Below are 21,381 nucleotides of genomic sequence, written 5' to 3' on the forward strand. Positions count from 1 at the left end.
GAAATATGTCTGTGATTTTACGATACTAGAGAGAGAATGCACATAGCTAAGAGAAGACTACAAGACATTCAGCTTCTGTGGAGACCAGGTAATAAGGTTTCCATCAACCTGCTATGGCTTCAGGATGGCAAGCAGCTTTGTATCAAGTGTGGACTGGTGGCCCTGCTTGACTTAAATGAGTGATGCAGCTGTTGGGAGCAGGAAATGGTGCTGGATTACACACATATAACCGAAACTAACACAAACACACATAGGCTTCCTGGTATGTAAATTATTTTTGAGGTTAGAGATCTCCTTTTACAGAATTTAGTATATAACAGATTCAAAAACCAAACTTCTTTCTTGACCTCCCAATATTAAATAACTAAAAGTGCAAAAGAACCACCATTAAATAGGACATCCAAAGCTATACATTTTCTATGAAACAATATGTGCACAGATTTTCAAAGCTGTGAAAATGCAATAAAGAGCACAACACATTTTGGTCACTTTATTAAATGACATTAAATAGTTTAAGTTTCAACTACTAAACAGCACTTTGAATGATGAAAACACAGATAGTATTATTGTCATACTTGAATGCTTTTCTTTAAAAACACAATTCCAGTCCTTATATATATTACAAAACAGCCTTAAAGGAAGAAGTGACATCTTTTCTACAGTACTTAAGATACTCAATACGGAACTGAAAAGCAGTCTAACAGAAACAAAGGCAAGTCTTCACAGCTGTATGATTTCAGCAGCCAAAGCTGGATGATGGACTGAAACATTACTATACAACTGGGACAAAACATATACAATATCACAATACTAAGCAAAAACGCTTTACACCCAAAGAAATAAAACAGGTTACAAAATGTGGAGAATTTAGCAGGCAAAACTGTATTACAAGCAACATTTTAAATCGTCATTTTTTAAGCCATTGCAACTATTTAAAACATCTAAAACAAATATAAAAATGAGCCTTTTAGTATCCTGTTGATGTGATTTTGTCTTTAAATATTTGTTAAAGCTTGATGTTATACTCAAAGTACGTATTATGTAGCTAAAATGTCAAGTGAGAAGAGTGTATGCAAAGTGGTCCAAGTTTTATTTCAAACTCTCTTATTTCCAATTAATCCTTCTATGTATTATTCTTTAAGTCATATTTTCATCCAGGGTGAAAAAGGTTTAGAAGGTTGCCTAAAATTTTCACATCTATGTCTTTGAGCAAGTAATTAGACCATGTTGAAAGTTCTCAGGTCTAGTAAATCAGGTTTAAAATATTCTGGACTTGTAGAAATACCAACTGATAACAGTTGGCCAGAGTGTACTGCCTTCAAATATTTATCTCATAAATCTTGTCTCTTTTATTTCTTCTAAAGTAAACACATATCTCCCCCCGCCCCATTAAATAAATTTGAGTACATGGCTGGCATAATACCCGAATCTATGGAATTTGCTAGTGATAACTCACCATGGGAAGGTGGGGGGTGAATCCAGCAAACCTCACAAAGTCTCTATCACAAACCTAGTGCTCTGGGATGTTGTACCACTAGTTCTTCCAAGACAACAATGGAAATCTCTTAATCATCCAAACAACTCAAAACAGTTTTAGCTAATGTTAAACTTATTCTAATCCAGTGATACCTAGAGTAAACCCTCCACCAGCTTTCTTTTTTCTGGAATTCCTTAGCTGTTTCTACTACCTGTTACATAACCATTTCAAAAATGGTTCTGCCACATTGAGTTCACTCCCATAGTCTAACAATCTTTTTCTTTAAGAAACTCAAGCAACCAAATTGTACATGAATAAACTTAAAGGTCTTTTTTACAGGCATGGATTATGAATAATAATACAATGATTTTTCTAGTAAAACTTCATAAAAGGGTATTAGATGAATTAATTTTGATCAGAAAACTGCCTCAAAGATCTCAACTAAAAAAGAAATTGAAAGTTGAAACATAATTTAAGAAAATGTAGGTAAGTTTGGGGAAAAGAACAAGATGATGAGAGAAAAGAAGGAGAGCATAAAAGCCAGTAATCCTTATCTTTAAGAGGAATTATTTCACAATACTGACAGTACTGGGAATTGTTAAAGCACATTCCTCACGTGAACTTAAAGTCAGCAATGGTTCTGCCATTTTGATGTTGTTTATAAAACAGGGTATGAACCTAACAACCACAACATCATCCTTAAACTCCTAAAATGCTAGAACTTGGTTTTGTGAGTCCACATCCCACTGCCAGCAACAGGATGGAGCGCTAGCACTGGCACCGAGCAGTGAAGAGATGTGCTTTACACTAGTGCCAGGAGAGAGAATTCCTGTGTGGAAGACAATCCACAACCCTGAAACTTTACCAGGAATTATTTCAGCACATATAACTGAAAATAAAAAATGGCAGAAAGACTAAAGAAGAAAAAGCAATTCTCTTCTTAGGCTGTACTTAAGGCTGTTTATACAATGCTAAGGTAACGGCAAGACTCCTCCAAGTTTTAGAGCAGTAGTATTTAAGAATATTGCACACAATTCTGTGTCAAAGATAACCCTTAGTTTCTAACTTTCAGTCACAGAGATGATATAGCAAAAGCCCAGTTTCAGACTTCAGTCAAAAGAACATTAAAACCATTTCAATCACTTTAATCAAGAAATGGATTAAGTATAAAAGTATTTCATAACTTGAGGAATCAACTCTAAGAACTCAGCTGTGTGTTTTTATATGTAAAGAACAAAATATAAATCTGTATTCTTTCCTAAATTTATTAATTTTATGACAATTTTATGGTCGCTAAAAGCAGGCATAAAAATTTAGAGAGGAAATCTGTGGAGTTGTTACTGTTATGGAAGGATTTGTTTTCACTGAAAACAATTTGAAATATCTTCTGTACTCAATCTGTGTAAGAAGATTCTAGGCAACATCACGGACAATTGTCAGGCAGAAATAGTATGCCCTATTTAAAAAAAATTTAAAACTAATATGGAAGATTGGCATTTAAGGGGACCAAACTATTTATACAGTTGAGTTCTGTTAAGTCATTGATTCCTAAAAAAATAAAAGATCTTTCTATGATTTTAACAATCCTTTAAGCTTTTAGTGCAAAATCACATTGATTTCCCTTGGGAAGGTCCTGGATTTTTGCTTCTCATTGGGGGTGGTGCACGCTGTAACGGTGGTGGCTGCATACCACCAGCCACTGACTGATACATTCCTCTCATATCAATCTGCTGGTAGTTAGAAGGATTCATGATTAAATTTGGAGGCTTTGGCATCATGAGGTGGCCCAGTGTTGCTTGTTGATAAGTCATTTGCTGCTGTTGCTGCTGATTGTACTGCTGCTGGAGCCTTCGGTTCATAAGTATTCGCTGAACACAGCTGATTAACTAAAGAGAGAAAAGGGAGCTGTTACAAGTACACGACCCGTCTCAAAGAGGCAAGTATCAAGTTTTGAGTTAAAATCAATTTGTTAAGGGGGTACCATAACAAAAGGAAAACACATTATTGTTATCACCATTACTAATTTGATGGCATTCACAGGACCATTACTGTAGAAACCAGTTAGTAACACCATTTAGGGCTAAATTCTCTTAATGACTTGACTATTGTATAGCAAGCAGCATTTAGGTTAGTTGCCATAGTAACCTGTCCTGCACTGTGATTAGTTTCAAGTATTGGTTACAGCACTTTTTGTCAAGTCTCCTTTCTTTGTCATTCTTTTGAATATTTCACATGATGACAGACAAATAAACATTTTTAGTGACAAACACCAAAGGAAAAAGCACTTGCAGTGGGAATAATTCCTACCTGGAATGTCTCAAATTTCCTAACATAATTTAAAACCACATAATTCTACAGTGCTTTCTAAGTAAAATTCATGCCAAAGAAATTGATTCTCTGGTGTCAAGAGCTGGAATTTCCCAGTGCAAGGCAGATGGCTGGCAAACAACTTGCTGAGAAAGATGATCAAGGATCCTGGAATATGCTGGCCTTTTAAAGAACTACATAATTTAGCAGAAACCTGTGTCATATATCATCTATAGCTCCACTTCTTACTCTCGAATTAAACATATTAAAAAGTATACTTATTGTGGGAAGTTGTTTAAAATTAGTAAATGTGGTAAAAAGACTGGCAAAAATTCCTTTTAAGATGTCCAGAATATACAGAAAATAAAATTATATGGAAGAGATCCTATTTAAACTTCAAGGAGACCCATTTGGGAAGCTGTTGCTCCTTTGTAACAAAAGATAGTACCTTTACTTGACATTACTAGGTTTCCTGACAAAATTTCTTCCGAGAATAACCAATGACCATCCATCCATCCATATGAGGGATGGTTACTGACATAAACATCACATAAACTCATTATTATAAATTCAAGAAAATTAGACATAACTTAGAGAGTCAGAACTCTTACCATCTGTTGTTTTGTCAATACGTCATTGTAGATTGCTTCTCTTCGTTTAACATCAAGCTCCTGGCTGGCTTGTCTACTTAATGCTAATGCCTGTACTTGGGCCTCTGAGAGATTCATGTTTTCCTTCCACTAAAAGAAAAAGTTTCTATTTATTCCTTATTGCAGTAAAATTGAGGAAAAATAATCAAGGTACTTAAAGATACGCAGGATTTTTAAAGGTTTTTTTTTTCCTTTTCCTTTATCCTTTTCTAAAGAAAACAATGATGTAAAAGCAGGATACTAAGTTGTCCATTGTTGCACAAGGGTTGGGCTATCTCTGGAATGAAACTATTTGGATTTAATTTGTGCAACTGATAATTAAAATATGTTTATGTAAACAATGCATACATTTCTATGATTGATTGATTTCTCAATTCTTAGAGTTTAGCCATTTCTCTTTTGTGCCAAAGTCTAGGTAAAATTGCTGTATTATACCTTTGCACTATTATCCAGTTTACTGGTATTTTACTATTGCAAATCAAGTTATAAGAATTATGCTCTTTTTCCCAGAGGAGCAGTGAAGCAAGTGACAATTAAAAATTAAAACAAGTGGTGGGGGAAGAACACAAATTGCAAGTTGGAATAAGATAATTAACAAATAACTTACTACAGCTGAAATTATATCTTCAAGAGGCTGAATCCTCACTGCTGTCACACTGTTTGTTGCTTCCACAACTTTTTCTCTTCCTTGATTAATGAGGTCCTAGAAGAATGCAAGAAATAAGTTCTATAGGGCATATCAAGGCATAGTTTTAAAGTATAGGGCTCCTTCCTCTTGCCAATTTATAGCACTTGGTTTTGAAACTCTTTAAATAACTGAAAAGAACAGAAAAATTCAGCATGAATAACGTGGAGTAAAACTCATCAGTGAGGGTCTTGTTAGGAAGAGAAAAGTTTCGGTTTTATTGCAGCAATAATTTAATGACTCCATAAGCAAATTTTACAAAGGAAACCACAGATACAATTAAGTTATTAAATTACTTGTATAATAAAACCTAATCTTGTTTAATTCATAATGATTCTAGTTTTAAATCACTTATTTCATAATATTGGGCATTATTACATTATGGCATTGGGCATATCATTAATGCTGCATCTACAGCGCATGTAAATATAAATCAATGTGTGTACTTATCCTACTTTCAAACATTAAGTAATTTGTTTATTCAAAATATTTTACAACTGAAGAAAGTGCTATTTCCCTAGCCAGTCAGCTGCCCTTTTGTTTCTTAATTAAAGTAATTCAAACTATATTAATTCAAGGCCTGATTCCTTTGTGCTCTGAAAAACCACATTTTACTACACTATGCTGGTTCAAAAAGGTCAACAAATAAAAGAAAAATGTCTTGGTCTATTCAGAGGTAATCTTTTGGAGAATGTGATATTCCTTAACAACAGGGCCCTTGAAATTGCCTTTAATTCAAGTTAAACTACTTTTGTACTTCACAACTTACCTCCAGCTGCTGATTACTCATTGCTGACAGGGCTCCCAAATTGAAAGGAATATAAGGAGTTTGAGAGTTGAAACTGACAGGGGGTAAATTGGTCCCAGTTGGTATGTTGAAACGCATGGTCAGTCCCTAAAAACAAAAAATTATGCACTTTCCACATTGTGATTTAAAACTTGAAATTCTACATCACCCACTGGTTTAGAAAAGAATCCACATTCTCAGATATAGGAAATTATTAACACTCTTCCACACACAAACAAAACACCCTTTTCACCCGAAACCAAGATCTTATTACATGGAAAGCTTTAGCCCCTAAAGGTGTACTCTTTTTCTGATGATTCCCACAGAATGGGGCAACTCAGAGAATTGTGATGAGACTCCTAACATCGCATTAACGTTAAAGAAGTTTGGTACAATGAGTTAGGAGTTGAAAAAGGATTCAGGTATTAGGATAAGGTTTCCCATGCTCAGGCACATTTTTGCTCAAGTGGGTTGGTGTTTAAAAAAGATATGGAACTATTTTAAATAAAGTTGCTGCTGGAGATTGACATTTATGTTCAATAATGGAATATTTTTGTGTTCTGATATTCAGTCAAAATTTAGATTTCCTGATACACATGCTAAAGCAACATTTACTCCTCCACACTCTAAGCTCCTGTACGTCTGTTACTACAGTGAGGGTGTTGATGGGAGTTAAGTGATGCTAAATATATAGCTTCCCACTAATCTCTCAATTCAGCAAGTGCGAAGCAGAAATGGGGTTACTACTCTTGAAGTGGAAAATATTTTCTTCTCTCCTCCCACTCTACCACCAAAGGTAGCCAAAGCCCATAAACAGATTCTCGTATCTTGGGACTCTGTTCCTGAAGGCTCACTATATTATTACCTGTTCCAAATGCGACCCTTTTCTTCCTCACTGCTCTTTCAAACGACTAATATAAAAACAAAAACCAAAAAGTATTTTGAATGAACTACCTTCTTCTCTGCTTCATACTCAGCCCAAGCTGCTTTTCTTTCTTCTTCAGTCAACTCTTCTTCTTCTTTGTGGTCCAAAAGAGAATCATGTTCATGATATCCTACAATGTGTTCTTTATGTATTTGAAGAAGTTCTGCAAGTATGGTATCCTGTTTAGAGGGGTCCAAATAATAGAGAATTATTTTCTCTCTCTGGATCATATCTCCATAGTTCTTTGGTCTACTTTTAGACTAGAAACTGGCTGTTATACATATTTCTAATATATATGATAAATCACCTAGAAAATAGTTGCAATACATGCAACACCAGCCTTTTGTATAAGAATTTCATGTTTTTATAGCATGTGTTAGGGGTTCAATTTTTTTTAATGATTACTTTTCAGCTTTCAAGGGTTTTTTCTCCACATTTTGTTTTGTGCTTTGTTCTCTGAGTTGATAATAAATGCTAACATCTCTTAAATCAGAGATTACACTGGATGCTTGTGGTAAAAATCATGGCCACTCCTGTTTATACAGATTTAACATAACTTTATTTTCACAATCACTTTAGCTACGAACCACTATACTAACAAAACCCAAATCTAAATTAATCTAAACAGCTACATGACAGTGTAACTAGAACATACAGTCCTTATATTTCAATTGTAGGAAATCAAATATAAATTATACTGGAAGGACCCATGGGTCAAATTTAAACTGATATACATTGTTTATCAATTTATCACAGTCTTTTTTATAAAGTCATGGTGTTTTAAGTTAGTCTTTTAAGGTTAAAAAAATTAAAAGCTTAAAAATTGGGATCATTTATACACTTAGTAAGAACACCAAATTCCTGCTCTGGTAATTATGGTTATGAGAGAGAGACACAAAGAGAGATTGGGAGGAGAGGGTTAAAGTGAACTATATATATGTTACTTGCTAATAAAAAATTAAAATATTCACAAGTTGTTTATTAAGAAATCACAGATGAAAACCTGGACATACAAAAGGCAAATTAATTCACTTCACAAAAGGATTTTCCATAGCTTCTAAAGCAAGTTCCCGTAGAACACACTTTCTAAATTGAGTGTGACTTTAGTGGAGGAACATAAACAATTACTGTTCCGAGTAAGGTAGAGGGAAGTATATAGCACTTTACATTTATATTTCATCTGCATCTAGTACTGTTTTATGCCTCTGTTAGTTTTAGAAGAGACAAAGCTCACACTTGAAAAGAATTTTGTCTTTATATCTTCAACCATACCTAGAGTATAGGGTCTCAAATGGTAGAAACTCAAATGTATGTTAAATAACTCAAGGTGAAAAATTCAAATCATGAGGCACTAGCAAATGCTGACATTAATTCCAAATATTCTATTTGGTATCATGTAAACAACTTTTTACCTTGCTACCCAATAAACACTTGAAATAATTCATAATTTCATGAAAGGAAGTGATTTTCTTAATGGATACAGCTGTGAGATTTTATAATTCATTTTGACTTGCATGTTATTTTTGTTTAAAACAGAAAACATTAAAAGACCATACAAATGAGAGGGCTCAAGAAAGTCTACTGGTGGAATACACAGAGGCTAACAGGCTTAGTTCTTTTGAAATGTTAACTAAACATCTCTCTCCTACACCAGTGTAGGAATCTGCCATCAAAGCTGACTTCTCTGGCCTATGCTATATAGAACAGGTTTATCAGCACTAGATATATCTCCAAAGTTCAGAGTTACTGACCAGGCAGGCAGGGAGATAGGCCAGTCTGAATCAAATTCTATTAAAAGATAATGCTTCCTTAGATGTGTGTCTCCCATGCTTACCCTTCAAGCATGACTCAGGAGAGGTACAAAATAAAAGCAGATAACACTGACTAATATTTTTAGTAAGTGACCATATCAAATACAATTAGAAAAGTCAGCTGTTCTACAAAATACCAAATAAATTACAAGGTAGAAATGTTCTGTGGATAGTCCCTAATTTTACTTCTGTCTGGCGATAAGAGACGTTCTTAACCATAGTTAAAAATCCCTTCATTTCTGTAAGAAAACAACCTAAGGGAAAGACTAAAAGAACTGTGTGCTAGGAACTGAATTTATTTTCAGTTGTGCCACTGATTGATTCTTTGACACTGGATAATAACTTAGTCTAGTTATGACTGTAAGTTAAACATGGATGAAATACTCTCTGTTCACATGTGTAACAGGATAATATGAGAATACCAGGAATAAATGAAACATCCAATTCTTTGGAAATAAACACTATGTCAATTAAGTGTAGTGGTTATTTCTCAATTATAAACACCATGGTTCATACATTAATTACTTCCCTATGGTTAGAGAGAAAGCCTTCCAGAAATGCATGTATGCAATGTGCACATGTGCGTGTGTGTCCATCCACACACACACACTCATATATATTCTCTTTAAAAAATGTCTGAGATATCAGGGAGCTTTATCAAGTCAGTCCTTAGTGTCCTATAATTTCAAAGTCCAAACTTATTATCTTGGAATTGGTAGAAACTGATGTCCAGAGAGGTAAAGTAACTTTTTCCTCATCACACAGCAAAGGACTAGCCGGGACTAGAAGCTAAATTTCCTGATTCCTATCCAGTGGTCATTCTATCACACTATAAAGACTGTTTTCTTGAGGCATGGTTCCTCCATTTCCCAGATCTATTCTCTTAGATAAAAAAGATAATCCCCTGAAGGATTCTAGAGGAAGGAGAAACCTAAGTAGCTCTATTTTTTTTTTCACTTTTAGCACTTGTCCTTTTTGTAAATTTTATTAAACAAGCATATGTTAATTTTTTAATAAAATAAAATATAAAACTGAAACAAACACAATTCTCAGACACAAACTTGTGAAAAGCCAGTTCACACTTAGCTTAAATCTGACACGAACTATTTCACCATTTTCATCTTCAGAAGATAAGTCATTTTAGGAAACTCCATTTTTAAAACCTTTTAATGTCTTCTCCCCACCAATTCCAGATTTAAGATCTATCTTATCAAGTCAAACATGACTGTCTAATTAGGGTCAGATTATGGTAGAGGTTCAGCTTTTGCCTACGTAATAACTTGCCTTTTGACTTACAGTCAACTAAAATACCAACAATTCAGAGGAAAAGTACATGTGACTTTGTTTTTTATTATTAAAAGAAGTTTTAACCCTTTTCCTAAAACATTACCTCTCTCCTAACATCAGACCCAAAAAAACCATTCATATTGCTTCTACTGGCTACGACACTTCCTTCTTTCCAAAGAACTAAAAAAAAAAAATTACTGGGAACAAGGCTAATATTCTACTATAAATCACAGAAATAACCACAGGTAACATTTGTTGTTTATTCCTCCACACATTTACACTTACACACATACACTTTTTACACGTGGGATTGTACTAGACATAGTTTTGAAACCTACTTTTCTGCCTTAACATCTTTCCATGAACATCGTTTTAAATCAAATACAAATCTTCATCATTTTTAATGCCTGCAAGGTGCTTACATTATATAGATACACTGAATCATCTAATTCTTCTCTTATTTAAGAGTTTATTAAGACATTTAGGCCACTTATACTTTTTAATTATTACCAAATCTGTAATGAAATAGGTTACTAGATAAATTTTAATGTATTTGAACCACTTGTTCATACCATAATTATGCTGATAATACTCAAGGACTTAGACAAGTATGTTTACCACAATCTTCATTTTAACAAAGAAAAGACACTACATGTAAGTTAACTGACTTTTATAGAAACAAGACATATTTATACAGTTCAGAAGCAGGAAAGTAGAAATCTTTCTTTCCCCCAGAGTGTTGTGAAAGACACAAATAAGAGAAAGAAGATATGAGATTTCTGATACAAACTGTTTCTACATCTTTCCCTTTTAAATTAATTGCAGCATGCTGTCAATATAAGAAACAGATGATAAAAGGGCAAAAAAAAGTATTTCTAACAGGATCTTCAGAATATTTCTTTGGGAAAAACAACTTTGCAAAGTGTAGAGCAAGTTATAAAGTTAATAAAACAATTTCATCCCAACATACAACACAATCGGCGGAGAGGTTTTTGTTTTTTCCCCTTGAAGCATGCATTTGTATTAGTTGCTATAGTTACACTATTATTGAAAACAATACTGAAACAGAATCTATAATCACTAGGCCAACAGTCATCAAAATGAGGTTTAAATTATATCCAAATGTGTACCTTTACTTTCCTTTGTCTAAACTTTATTTTTCCTTAAATAAGTGAAAAAGCTTACAAGCTGGGAAAAGCATGGTCTATACTCTAGCTAATGACCTAAATTAGTTTAAGCTTTAAAAATGACTAGTTCAATTAATAAAACAAAATTAATGATAAATTGAAAGTTTAAGTTAATTTATTTAGAAGTTTAAATTATTTGGCAAGCTGACAAAAATTCCCATCTAATTAATTCTGAAATTCAACCTTGAAAATAAAATTTTTAAAAAACAATCAAGGCTTTGCCTGGGGGCAGGGCGGCGGTTTGCCATGTTTCAAAATATTTTGCTTGCCATCGCTTTGAATTTGAGTTTTATAATATCTGGAAATAAAATGTCACTAGAATACTTAAGTGCCACAGGACCCACTTAAGAAACTATGAAAAAAATTCCATTTATCACTTAAGTAAGTCTAGGTTCTTAGTAAAGAAACATAACAGTCCTGGTCAAAAAAGTTTCTATTTTCAAATTTGAAGCCTGTTTCTTCCTAAACTACACTGGAAAAAAATGCAACATATGATAAGTAACTAGAGAGCTATTTAAGAAAGTTCACATACCACCTCATATCAGATTTTTAAGTCAAGAACACAATCTTTGCCAAAGAGCATTTATAAATATATCCAGATTCCCAAATTGTAGGTATGAATAAGATAGTGACAATTACAGAACTTGTCACTTTCAAGGAAAGAAAACGCAGGCCTGCCAAACTGCCTTTGGCAGAGGGTAAAAGCCAGTCTCCTTTGATAAGAACGTTTTCTACTCAATTTAACATTTAAAGAAGTACGTACTATATTTAGTATTTAACCTTTAAAAATTGGTTATCCATTACAATGATTACACATGCCACATGCCACTCACTGTGAGGTAAAGAGTGTCATTCTAGATTTTATATGACTGTAGTGACTTTCTAGAGGTTGCAGCTTTCCAAGTAGAGCCTGAATTGGAACTCGATTCTCATGCTATACAATCTGGAGTTCATATTCTCTCTTTATTTAATAAACACTATTACATCCTCTAAATCAACTATAAGGCATGCTATAAAGAGGAAATAAAAGACATACAAAATAGGAATGAAAGCAGCCATTTAACAGTTCAAACTACATCTCAAAAAAAGAAAACATTAAAAGATAAAATGATTGAAAAAATGATATAAATAAGGTCATCTGGTGATTCTTATATTGACCAAATCTCTCCCACAATTATATTCCTTTAAGGGTCCAAAGTAATAAATTTGAAGTAAAAATCTTGGTCATGAAAACATCAGTAATTGGAGACAGAAGTGAGGCATTCGCCTACAAATTCCCCTAAAAGTATCACAGTTGTAATCTTCCACAGCTCCTACTCCTGGAAGGGTTCTAAGACATATTTGATTCAGCCAACCTAACCAACTGAGTAACATGCTTTAGGATATTAATACACAGATACTGTGGCACTGAAGTACCTATGTTAATCCAGGATCACTGATCATTCCAACATGTTAGTTATATCCTTCTGAATTCCCCTAAAAGAAAATGGAAAAAAATGAGAGGATGTACAGCTTTGCTTCCCAGGTTTCTTTCTACAACAGACAATTTCACGACCAGACTGCTCGAGATATAAATATGAATTTAATTTTGCTGGAATCAAATGATTTGACAAAAAGAAGACCTGTGTCAGCCTTTTGAATTTCAGAGGAAAGTTTAATGGCACGATTTAGCTTAAATGAAGAAGAAATATATATATATAACTTTGTAAATTGGGAGGCTTTATGTGTAGTGGTTAAGATCACAGGCTCTAGAGTACCGCTATCCAATAGAACTCTGGGCAATGATAGAAACGTTCTGTGTTTGTGCTGTACAATATGGTAGCTACTAGCTACATGTGACTACTGAGCACCTCAAATATGACTAGTGTGACTGAGGAACTAAAATTTTAGTTCATTTAAATGTAAATGTAAATAGCCACATGTAGCTAGTGGCTCTTGTATTGAACAGTATAGATCCAGAGAGTCTTACTGGGTTTAAATCCTAGTTCTAACACTTACTAGCACGATGTCCTTGAGTAAGCTCTCTCTCTGAATCTCAGTCTCCTGGTCTGTAAAATGAGCCTAGTAAGTATCTACTTCACAGGATTATTGTGGAAATTACATACAGTCATACATGCTTAACGACAGGGACACGTTCCGAGAAATGCATCGTTAGGTGATTTCGTTGTTGTGTGACCATCATAGAGTGTACTTGCACAAAACTAGATAGTAGAGCCTATTACCCACCTGGGCTATATGGTACTAATCTTATAGGACCACCATCATATATGTGGTCCGCCATTGATGGAGAGGCCATTATGCAGCACATGACTGCATTACATATGAAGTGCTTAGCACACTGCCTGGTTTACCAATGACCTCTGTATTGCTAAATATAATGGTCAATTCTCAGACCTATCCTATCCATTCACCTCTAAGATTTCAAGTAATTTAATCACACCACCAAAATACTTTCTTCTTTTGGTTAGCTAAGTGGGAGAACTCTACTGGTGCTATTTACCACTTTCTCTTACTTCCAACACCTTTTCTAAAGGTATAAAGCAGACCCTCACTTTAAAAACCAGACAAGCAATGTATTCCTATACAAGGAGAGGGTTTTACACCTTAACCAAGTTTTTCTAATGAAAAATTCAGGAGATGTTTGATCAGACAAGTTATCTAATGTCAGAATTGTCCTAAAAAGCCTAGCTATATGGCCATCATAGTTAAATAAAGACCAATAAGTTATTACCTGTCCTGAGAATGTATATGTGTTAAAAAAATTTTAGCTAATGCTTAAAGGATACCTCTCATTACCTAAAATGAAAGCAGAAGCCTGAGCAATTTATTTACGTGAGAGTCAAGTCAATTTGTTGCTCTTATTTTACTGGAGACTGAGGCACAGAGAACAAGTGATTTGTTGGTAAAATTTTTTATGTTTATGTACAGATAAAAGGTCTTGTTTGACTTTTTTTCCTTCTCTTTTGGAATTCTAACTTTGCTGCTTAATAGTTGGGTGATCTCTCAGAACCAACTCCCTTACTACAACGGGATAATACCACCTGTAACTCATGAGGTTATTGTAAGGATTACATGATAATGCATTTAAAGCAACAGCATAAGCACTCACTATGTATTACTCCTTTTCCCTCATACCTTGCCTTATCTTGTTTTTTTAAAAAATATTAATCTCTTTTTACATATCATCTATAAAATATTCTTGCCAGAAATATCTTCCATGAATCCAATCAAGCCTCTGGATATAATTTCCAGTTTACAGGATATATAAGAGGTAGAAGTTCAAAAACACCATCAGGAAATAAGCAAATCCAGAATGAAGGGAGGGGAGGTGACTGCACTAAATTAAAAGAAACATAATGAAGAGACACAACAACTAAATGCAGTGTGTGTACCTTGAGTAGATCCTGATTTGAACAAAGCAGCTATAAAAAACATTTTTGAGACAACTGGGGTAATATGAATATGGATGTGGCATTAGATGATGGTAGGGAATGAATAAGTTACTAACTTTATGGTATAGTGGTTATATAAGAAATATCTTTATATTTGAGAGATTTACACTGAAATATTTACAAGTGAAACATCGTAAACTTATAATTTAAAATATATCAGAAAAATAGAGGAGGCAAATGTGGCAAAATATTAAAATTAGTAAATATAGGTGATGGGTTAATGAGTACCCATTATATTTTTCTGGTTTGAAAAATTTTACAATAGGAAAAACTTTAAGTTAAACTTAAAAAAAAATATTTTCTTTGCGATAACAGAGACAACAGACAATATTAGACTACGTGGCAGAATTCTGGGACAGCTCAATGTCTAAAAGATAGGTCAGTACCTTTTTTTTACCCCTAGTTAGCTCTACATTTTAGCCTATCAAAACAGTTTTCTAAAGCTGGGATCTGACACCAAGTCACCTTTCTACAGATTTTTTTTTAAAGCTAAACTGATTGCATAACTGCATGTTAACACTGTTCTAAGAACTTCACATGGAATATCTAATTTAATTTTCAGGATAACTTTATGAAGTACATACTATTATTTTCCCCATATTACTGATGAGATTTCTAAGATGGTGAATCAGCATGGGCTGCTGGCTCCCTCCCCTACAATCAACTTGCAGAAAGTACAGAAGGGAAAAGGAAACATGAATTCCAGGAACTTATAGACACATGCACATACACAAACACACGACATCCCTGGGGTGACAACAAACAACTGGCATCATTTGCCATCTGAAGCACAATTACTGAAACATGTACCAGTAATTCAAAATAAACATGGTAAGTATATTTAAGGAAACAAGGAAAGATATTACCAATACTAAATTCAAATAAAAATTAAGTGTCAAAATGAAATATCAGGGATAAAAAATAATTGTTGAAATAAATAACTCAATGGATAGTATAAATAGCAGGAGAGGGAGAACTGAAGAATAACTTACTGACTTAGGAGGTCAGACTGAGGCACTCTTCCAGAAGACAGTAGGAGGAAATGGAAAAGAAAAGCTAAAAGACAGGGGAGCTAAAAGCAGAAGGGCAGCGATTTAGTAATAAGAGTTTCAGAAGGAGATGAAAATAAAAATGGAGGAGAAGAGATTTTCGAAGACTAATGGACATAAATTTCTCAGAATTATAGATCAAGAAACTGAGGCACAGGGAAGTCAAATTATCTTCACTAAGGTCAAAATTCAAACACAGCTTGTCTTGCCCACGGGCTCCTGCTCTTAACCACTATGCTATGCTGACTCAGGGCTGAAGATCAGTAAGATCAGCATCAAAGATAATTGAGAACTGGCATCAGCTTTGCCATTCTAAGATTTTGCAGTAACTACAAGATGAAATCTATACTCTCCAATATTATAGACCTTGATAACATTGAAAATGCCTTTCCATAAACCCACAGTATTGGTTAAGAAGAAGATGTGAGGATGTGGAGAAAAGGGAACCCTTGTGCACTGTTGGTAGGAATGTAAATTGATGCAGCCACTAGGGAAAACAGTATGGAGGTTCCCCAAAAAATGAAAAAGTAGAACTACCATATGATCCAGAAATTCCACTTCTGGGTATTTATCTGAAGAACACAAAAACACTAACTCAAAAAGATATCTGCACCCCTATGTTCATTGCAGCATTATTTACAGTAGCCAAGATATGGAAACAACCTAAGTGTCCATCGATGGATGAATGGATAAAGAAAATGTGATACATGCCCCCACACACACAATGGAATATTATTCAGCCATAAAAAGAAGGCAAGCTTGCCATTTGCAACAACATGGATGGACCTTGAGGGGATTATGCTAAGTGAAATAAGTCAGGCAGAGAAAGACAAAGACCATATGATCTCACTTATACATGGAATCTAAAAAAGCTGAACTCATAGAAACAAAGAGTAGAGTAGTGGTTACCAGGAGCTGGGGGATGTGTGTGAAATGGGAAGATGTTTGTCAAAGGGTACAAACTTCCAGTTATAAGATAAATAAGTTCTGGTGATGTAATGTACAGTATAGGGACCATAGTTAATAATACTGTACTGTATATTTGAAAGTTGCTAAAAAAGTAGATCTTAAAAGTTCTCATCAGAAGAAAAAAATCTGTAACTATGTGTGGTGATGCATATTAAGTAGACTTACTGTGGTGATCATTTTGCAGTATATGCATATATATCACACCATTATGTTGTACCCCTGAAACTAATATGTTACGTGTCAATTATATCTCAATGAAAAAACAAGTTGGAAATAAAAAAAAGTGTGAAGTCCTACCAAAAAAGAGTGCCTCAATTTACTTCTTCCACACGTTTAATCATGATTAACATATAAATGTCAGCAGAGTAGAGTGTAGTGGTTCAAGAGTATGGGGTCTGGAATCACAGCGCTGAGATCAAATGCAGGTGCCACGACTTCTGTCTGTCATAATTTCATCCTCTATAAAGTAGAAATAAACTGTACCAGCCTTGTAAGGTGGCTATAAGGATTAAATGATTCAATGCTAGTAAAGCCCTTAGTACAGTGCCTGACATAAAAAGCACTCACTAAATGTTAGCTACTGTTATTATTCTTAATTCAGAAGTTTAGCTGATAATAAAGACAAATCAGGAGTGGGCGGAGCAAAATGGCAGGGTGAGCTGACCCGGGATTCTCTCCCCTCCAAAATACAACAAAAGATTGGAAGAACTGAATTTCAGAGAATAAACATAATGCCAGCTCATTAGAGACCTACAATACCAAGAAGGAGGAGATCATAAACCTAGCTTTACACCTTCGGAGGTGCTGGAATGGTAGGAGAGAACATCGCTCCCTCCCCTAGAGTCTGCCATCGCTGCAGCGCCGGTCGGGAAGGAGCGGGTGAGGGGCCGCACGACCGGGGGATCATCCAGGACTCCTGCCGCTGATTCAGTGGAGACCCGCTGACGGGGGGAAAGCTTCCGTCCGCGGGGACCCTATAAATCAAGGGCCTTGGGAGACCAGAGAACAGAACTGATCTGAACCCAGACCGGCGCGTGTGAGTAACAGCCCCTCCCCCCCGGCAAAGCCAGTGGGCGCAGCCATCTTGCCCCAAGGCGGAGAGCTAACACGCCGCTCTCGACCCCCATCTAGTGGCGACAGGCTGTAACTGCAACTGAATTCTACCACCATGAGAAAAAACCGCTCCTCTACCATCCGGCAATTTATAAAAGCCCCAGACCAGAAGGAAAACAATAAAAACACAGAATTAAGTCCTGAGGACTTGGAATTAGGTAAACTAAGTGATAATGAATTCAGAGCAGCTATAATCAAAAAACTCAATGAGGTAGAGAGAAAGATAGAGAAACAAGCCGAGTTCTGGAGTTACTTCACAAAAGAGATTGAAATCATAAAGAAGAATCAAACAGAATTACTTGAGATGAAAAACACAATGGACCAGATAAAACAGAATACGGATTCCCTGAATGCCCGTGTAGACAACATAGAGGAGCAAATCAGCATAATCGAGGACACACAGGCTGAATGGCACCAGACAGAGGAAGAAAGAGAACTAAGAATTTAAAAAAATGAGGAAAATCTCTGAGAGATAATGGATTCAATGAGGAGTAAGAACATAAGGATCATAGGAATTCCTGAGAATATGGAAAAGGAAAATGGAGCAGAAAGTGTGCTTAACGAAATTATTGAAGAGAACTTCCCAAATCTAGGGATCAACGGAGAAATGTGTGTAGAGGAGGGTTTTAGATCTCCTAGATTTGTCAATGTAAAAAGACCCACCGCAAGGCACATAATAGTAAAGTTGGCAAATAGGAATGATAAGGAAAGAATACTCAGGGAAGTAAGAAAAAAAAGAGAATAACCTATAAAGGAGCCCCTATCAGACTGTCAGCGTATTTCTCTACAGAAACCCTACAAGCTAGGAGAGAATGGAGTGATATATTCAAAGCTTTAAAGGATAAAAACCTTCAGCCAAGAATACTCTATCCAGCAAGAATTTCCTTCAGATATGAGGGAGAAATTAAATCTTTTCCAGACAAACAAAAGTTAAGGGAATTTGTAACTAAAAGCCCTCCATTACAAGAAATCCTCAAGAAGGCTCTCATACTTGAAAAAAGAAACAAGGGAGAAAGGGGACACAATCCACAGACTAGGGAGACCGATGGATAGAACCAGAACAGGATAGCAAATATTCAACTATAGCATTAGGGTAAAAATAAGGAAACTACCAAAACAAGGACGATCTTAGCACTCTAACTACAAATTAATAAGACGAGTTGGAATAAAAAATGAAAATAATTATTTAGGAGGGGAAGAGCAAAGGGTCTAAATCAGTATTGGTCGAGTAAGTAAGAGACCACCAGAGAATAGACTATATTATACACGAGATTCTAAATACAAACTTCAAGGTAGACACTAAAATAAAGTACAGAACAGAGTCACAAATCATAGATAAGGAAAAATCTAAGAAACCCAGCATAAGAAACTGCAGTATTAAATGGGTAGTCTAAAGCACACAGGAAAAGAAACACAGGAAAACAAGATAATGAGCGACAGATTGACAGCATTAAGTCCACATGCATCAATAATCATTCTCAATGTGAACGGATTGAACGCTCCAATAAAAAGACACAGAGTGGCAAAATGGATTAAAGAACAAGATCCAACAATTTGTTGCCTCCAGGAAACACACCTCAGCCCCAAGGACAAACACAGACTCAGGGTGAAGGGGTGGAGGACAATACTTCAAGCAAATAGCAAGGAAAAAAAGGCAGGTGTTGCAATTCTCATATCAGACCAAGTGGATTTCAAAATAAGACAGGTAAAGAGAGACACAGAGGGACAATATATAATGATCAAAGGGACACTTCATCAAGAAGAAATAACGCTTATAAATATCTATGCACCCAACACAGGAGCACCAAGATTCATAAAGCAACTATTAACAGACCTAAAGGAAGATGTTAAAAACAACACAATAATAGTAGGGGACCTCAACACCCCACTCACATCAATGGACAGATCACCCAGACAGAAAATCAACAAGGAAACAGTGGAGCTGAATGAAAAACTAAAACAATTGGACTTAATAGACATATATAGATCACTCCACCCTGAAGGAGCTGAATACATGTTCTTCTCAAGTGCACATGGAACATTCTCTAGGATAGACCATATGTTGGGAAACAAGGCAAGCCTCTACAAATTTAAAAAAATTGAAATAATAACAAGCATCTTCTCAGATCATAGTGCTATAAGGCTAGAAATTAATTACAAGAAAAAAGCTGAGAAAGGCACAAAGATGTGGAGACCAAACAACACACTACTGAACAAGCAATGGATCACTGAAGAAATTAAAGAAGAAATCAAAAAATACCTGGAAACAAATGAAAATGATAGCATGCCATACCAACTCATATGGGATATAGCAAAAGCTGTATTAAGAGGAAAATTCATCGCAATACAGGCACATCTTAACAAACAGGAAAAATCCCAAATAAGCAATCTTAAAGCACACCTAACTGAACTAGAGAAAAAAGAACAAATGAAGCCCAAAGTCAGCAGAAGGAGAGAAATAATAAAAATCAGAGCAGAAATAAATACTATTGAAACGAAAAAGGCAGTAGAAAGGATCAATGAGACAAAGAGCTGGTTTTTTGAGAAGATAAATAAAATTGACAAACCACTAGCCAGACTTACAAAGAAAAAAAGGGAGAAAGCTCAGATAAACAAAATCAGAAATGAGCGAGGAGAAATAACAACAGACTCTGCAGAAATACAACAGATTATAAGAGAATACTACAAAAAACTATATGCCAACAGAATGGACAACCTAGAGGAAATGGATAAATTCTTGGACTCCTACAATCTCCCAAAGCTCACTCAAGAAGAGGCAGACAATTTGAACAGACCAATCACAAGGAAAGAGATTGAAACAGCAATCAAAACCATCCCAAAGAATAAAGCCCCAGGACCAGATGGCTTTCCTGGGGAATTCTACCAAACTTTCAGAGAGGATTTAATACCTATCCTTTTCAAGCTATTCCAAAAAATTAGGGAAGATGGAACACTTCCTAACACATTCTATGAGGCCAACATCACGCTGATACCAAAACCTGACAAGGACACCACGAAAAAAGAGAACTACAGGCCAATATCACTGATGAATTTAGATGCAAAAATTCTAAACAAAATTTTGGCAACCAGAATTCAGCAATTCATCAAAAGAATCATACATCAGGATCAGGTGGGATTCATAACAGGGACACAGGGATGGTTCAACATCCGCAAATCAATCAACGTGATACACCACATCAACAAACTGAGGAATAAAAACCACATGATCATCTCAATAGATGCAGAGAAGGCATTTGACAAGATCCAACAGCCATTTATGATAAAAACTCTGAACAAAATGGGCATAGAAGGAAACTACCTCAACATAATAAAGGCCATATACGACAAACCCATAGCCAACATCATACTCAATGGGCAAAAACTGAACCCCATCCCCCTGAAAACAGGAACGAGACAAGGATGCCCTCTATCACCACTCTTATTTAACATAGTACTGGAGGTCCTGGCCAGAGCAATCAGGCAAGAAAAAGGAATAAAAGAAATCCAAATAGGGAGGGAAGAAGTGAAACTCTCGCTGTTTGCAGACGACATGATCTTATATATAGAAAACCCCAAAGAATCCATTGGAAAACTGTTAGAAGTAATCAACAACTACAGCAAAGTTGCAGGGTATAAAATCAATTTGCATAAATCAGTAGCATTTCTATACTGCAGTAATGAA

At 35.3% G+C, this 21,381-nt stretch overlaps 1 protein-coding gene across 1 annotated transcript in view; it reads right to left on the reverse strand.

Annotated features, from left to right (window-relative positions):
* Positions 1-463: 463 nt before the first annotated feature.
* The window catches only part of ATRX (ATRX chromatin remodeler), a 229,513-nt gene continuing 208,595 nt past the window's right edge, over positions 464-21,381 (reverse strand). The window contains exons 31-35 of the mRNA XM_070605788.1: positions 6,861-7,010; positions 5,889-6,014; positions 5,042-5,137; positions 4,396-4,524; positions 464-3,363 (exon numbers count right to left, since the gene is read on the reverse strand). Of these exons, the coding sequence (XP_070461889.1) occupies positions 3,085-3,363; positions 4,396-4,524; positions 5,042-5,137; positions 5,889-6,014; positions 6,861-7,010 (780 nt within the window). The 3' untranslated portion in view covers positions 464-3,084. The remainder of the gene's footprint in view (positions 3,364-4,395; positions 4,525-5,041; positions 5,138-5,888; positions 6,015-6,860; positions 7,011-21,381) is intronic.

This window comes from Equus przewalskii, chromosome X (genome assembly GCF_037783145.1).
Source record: "Equus przewalskii isolate Varuska chromosome X, EquPr2, whole genome shotgun sequence".
In the NCBI taxonomy this organism is placed as follows: Eukaryota; Metazoa; Chordata; class Mammalia; order Perissodactyla; family Equidae; genus Equus; species Equus przewalskii.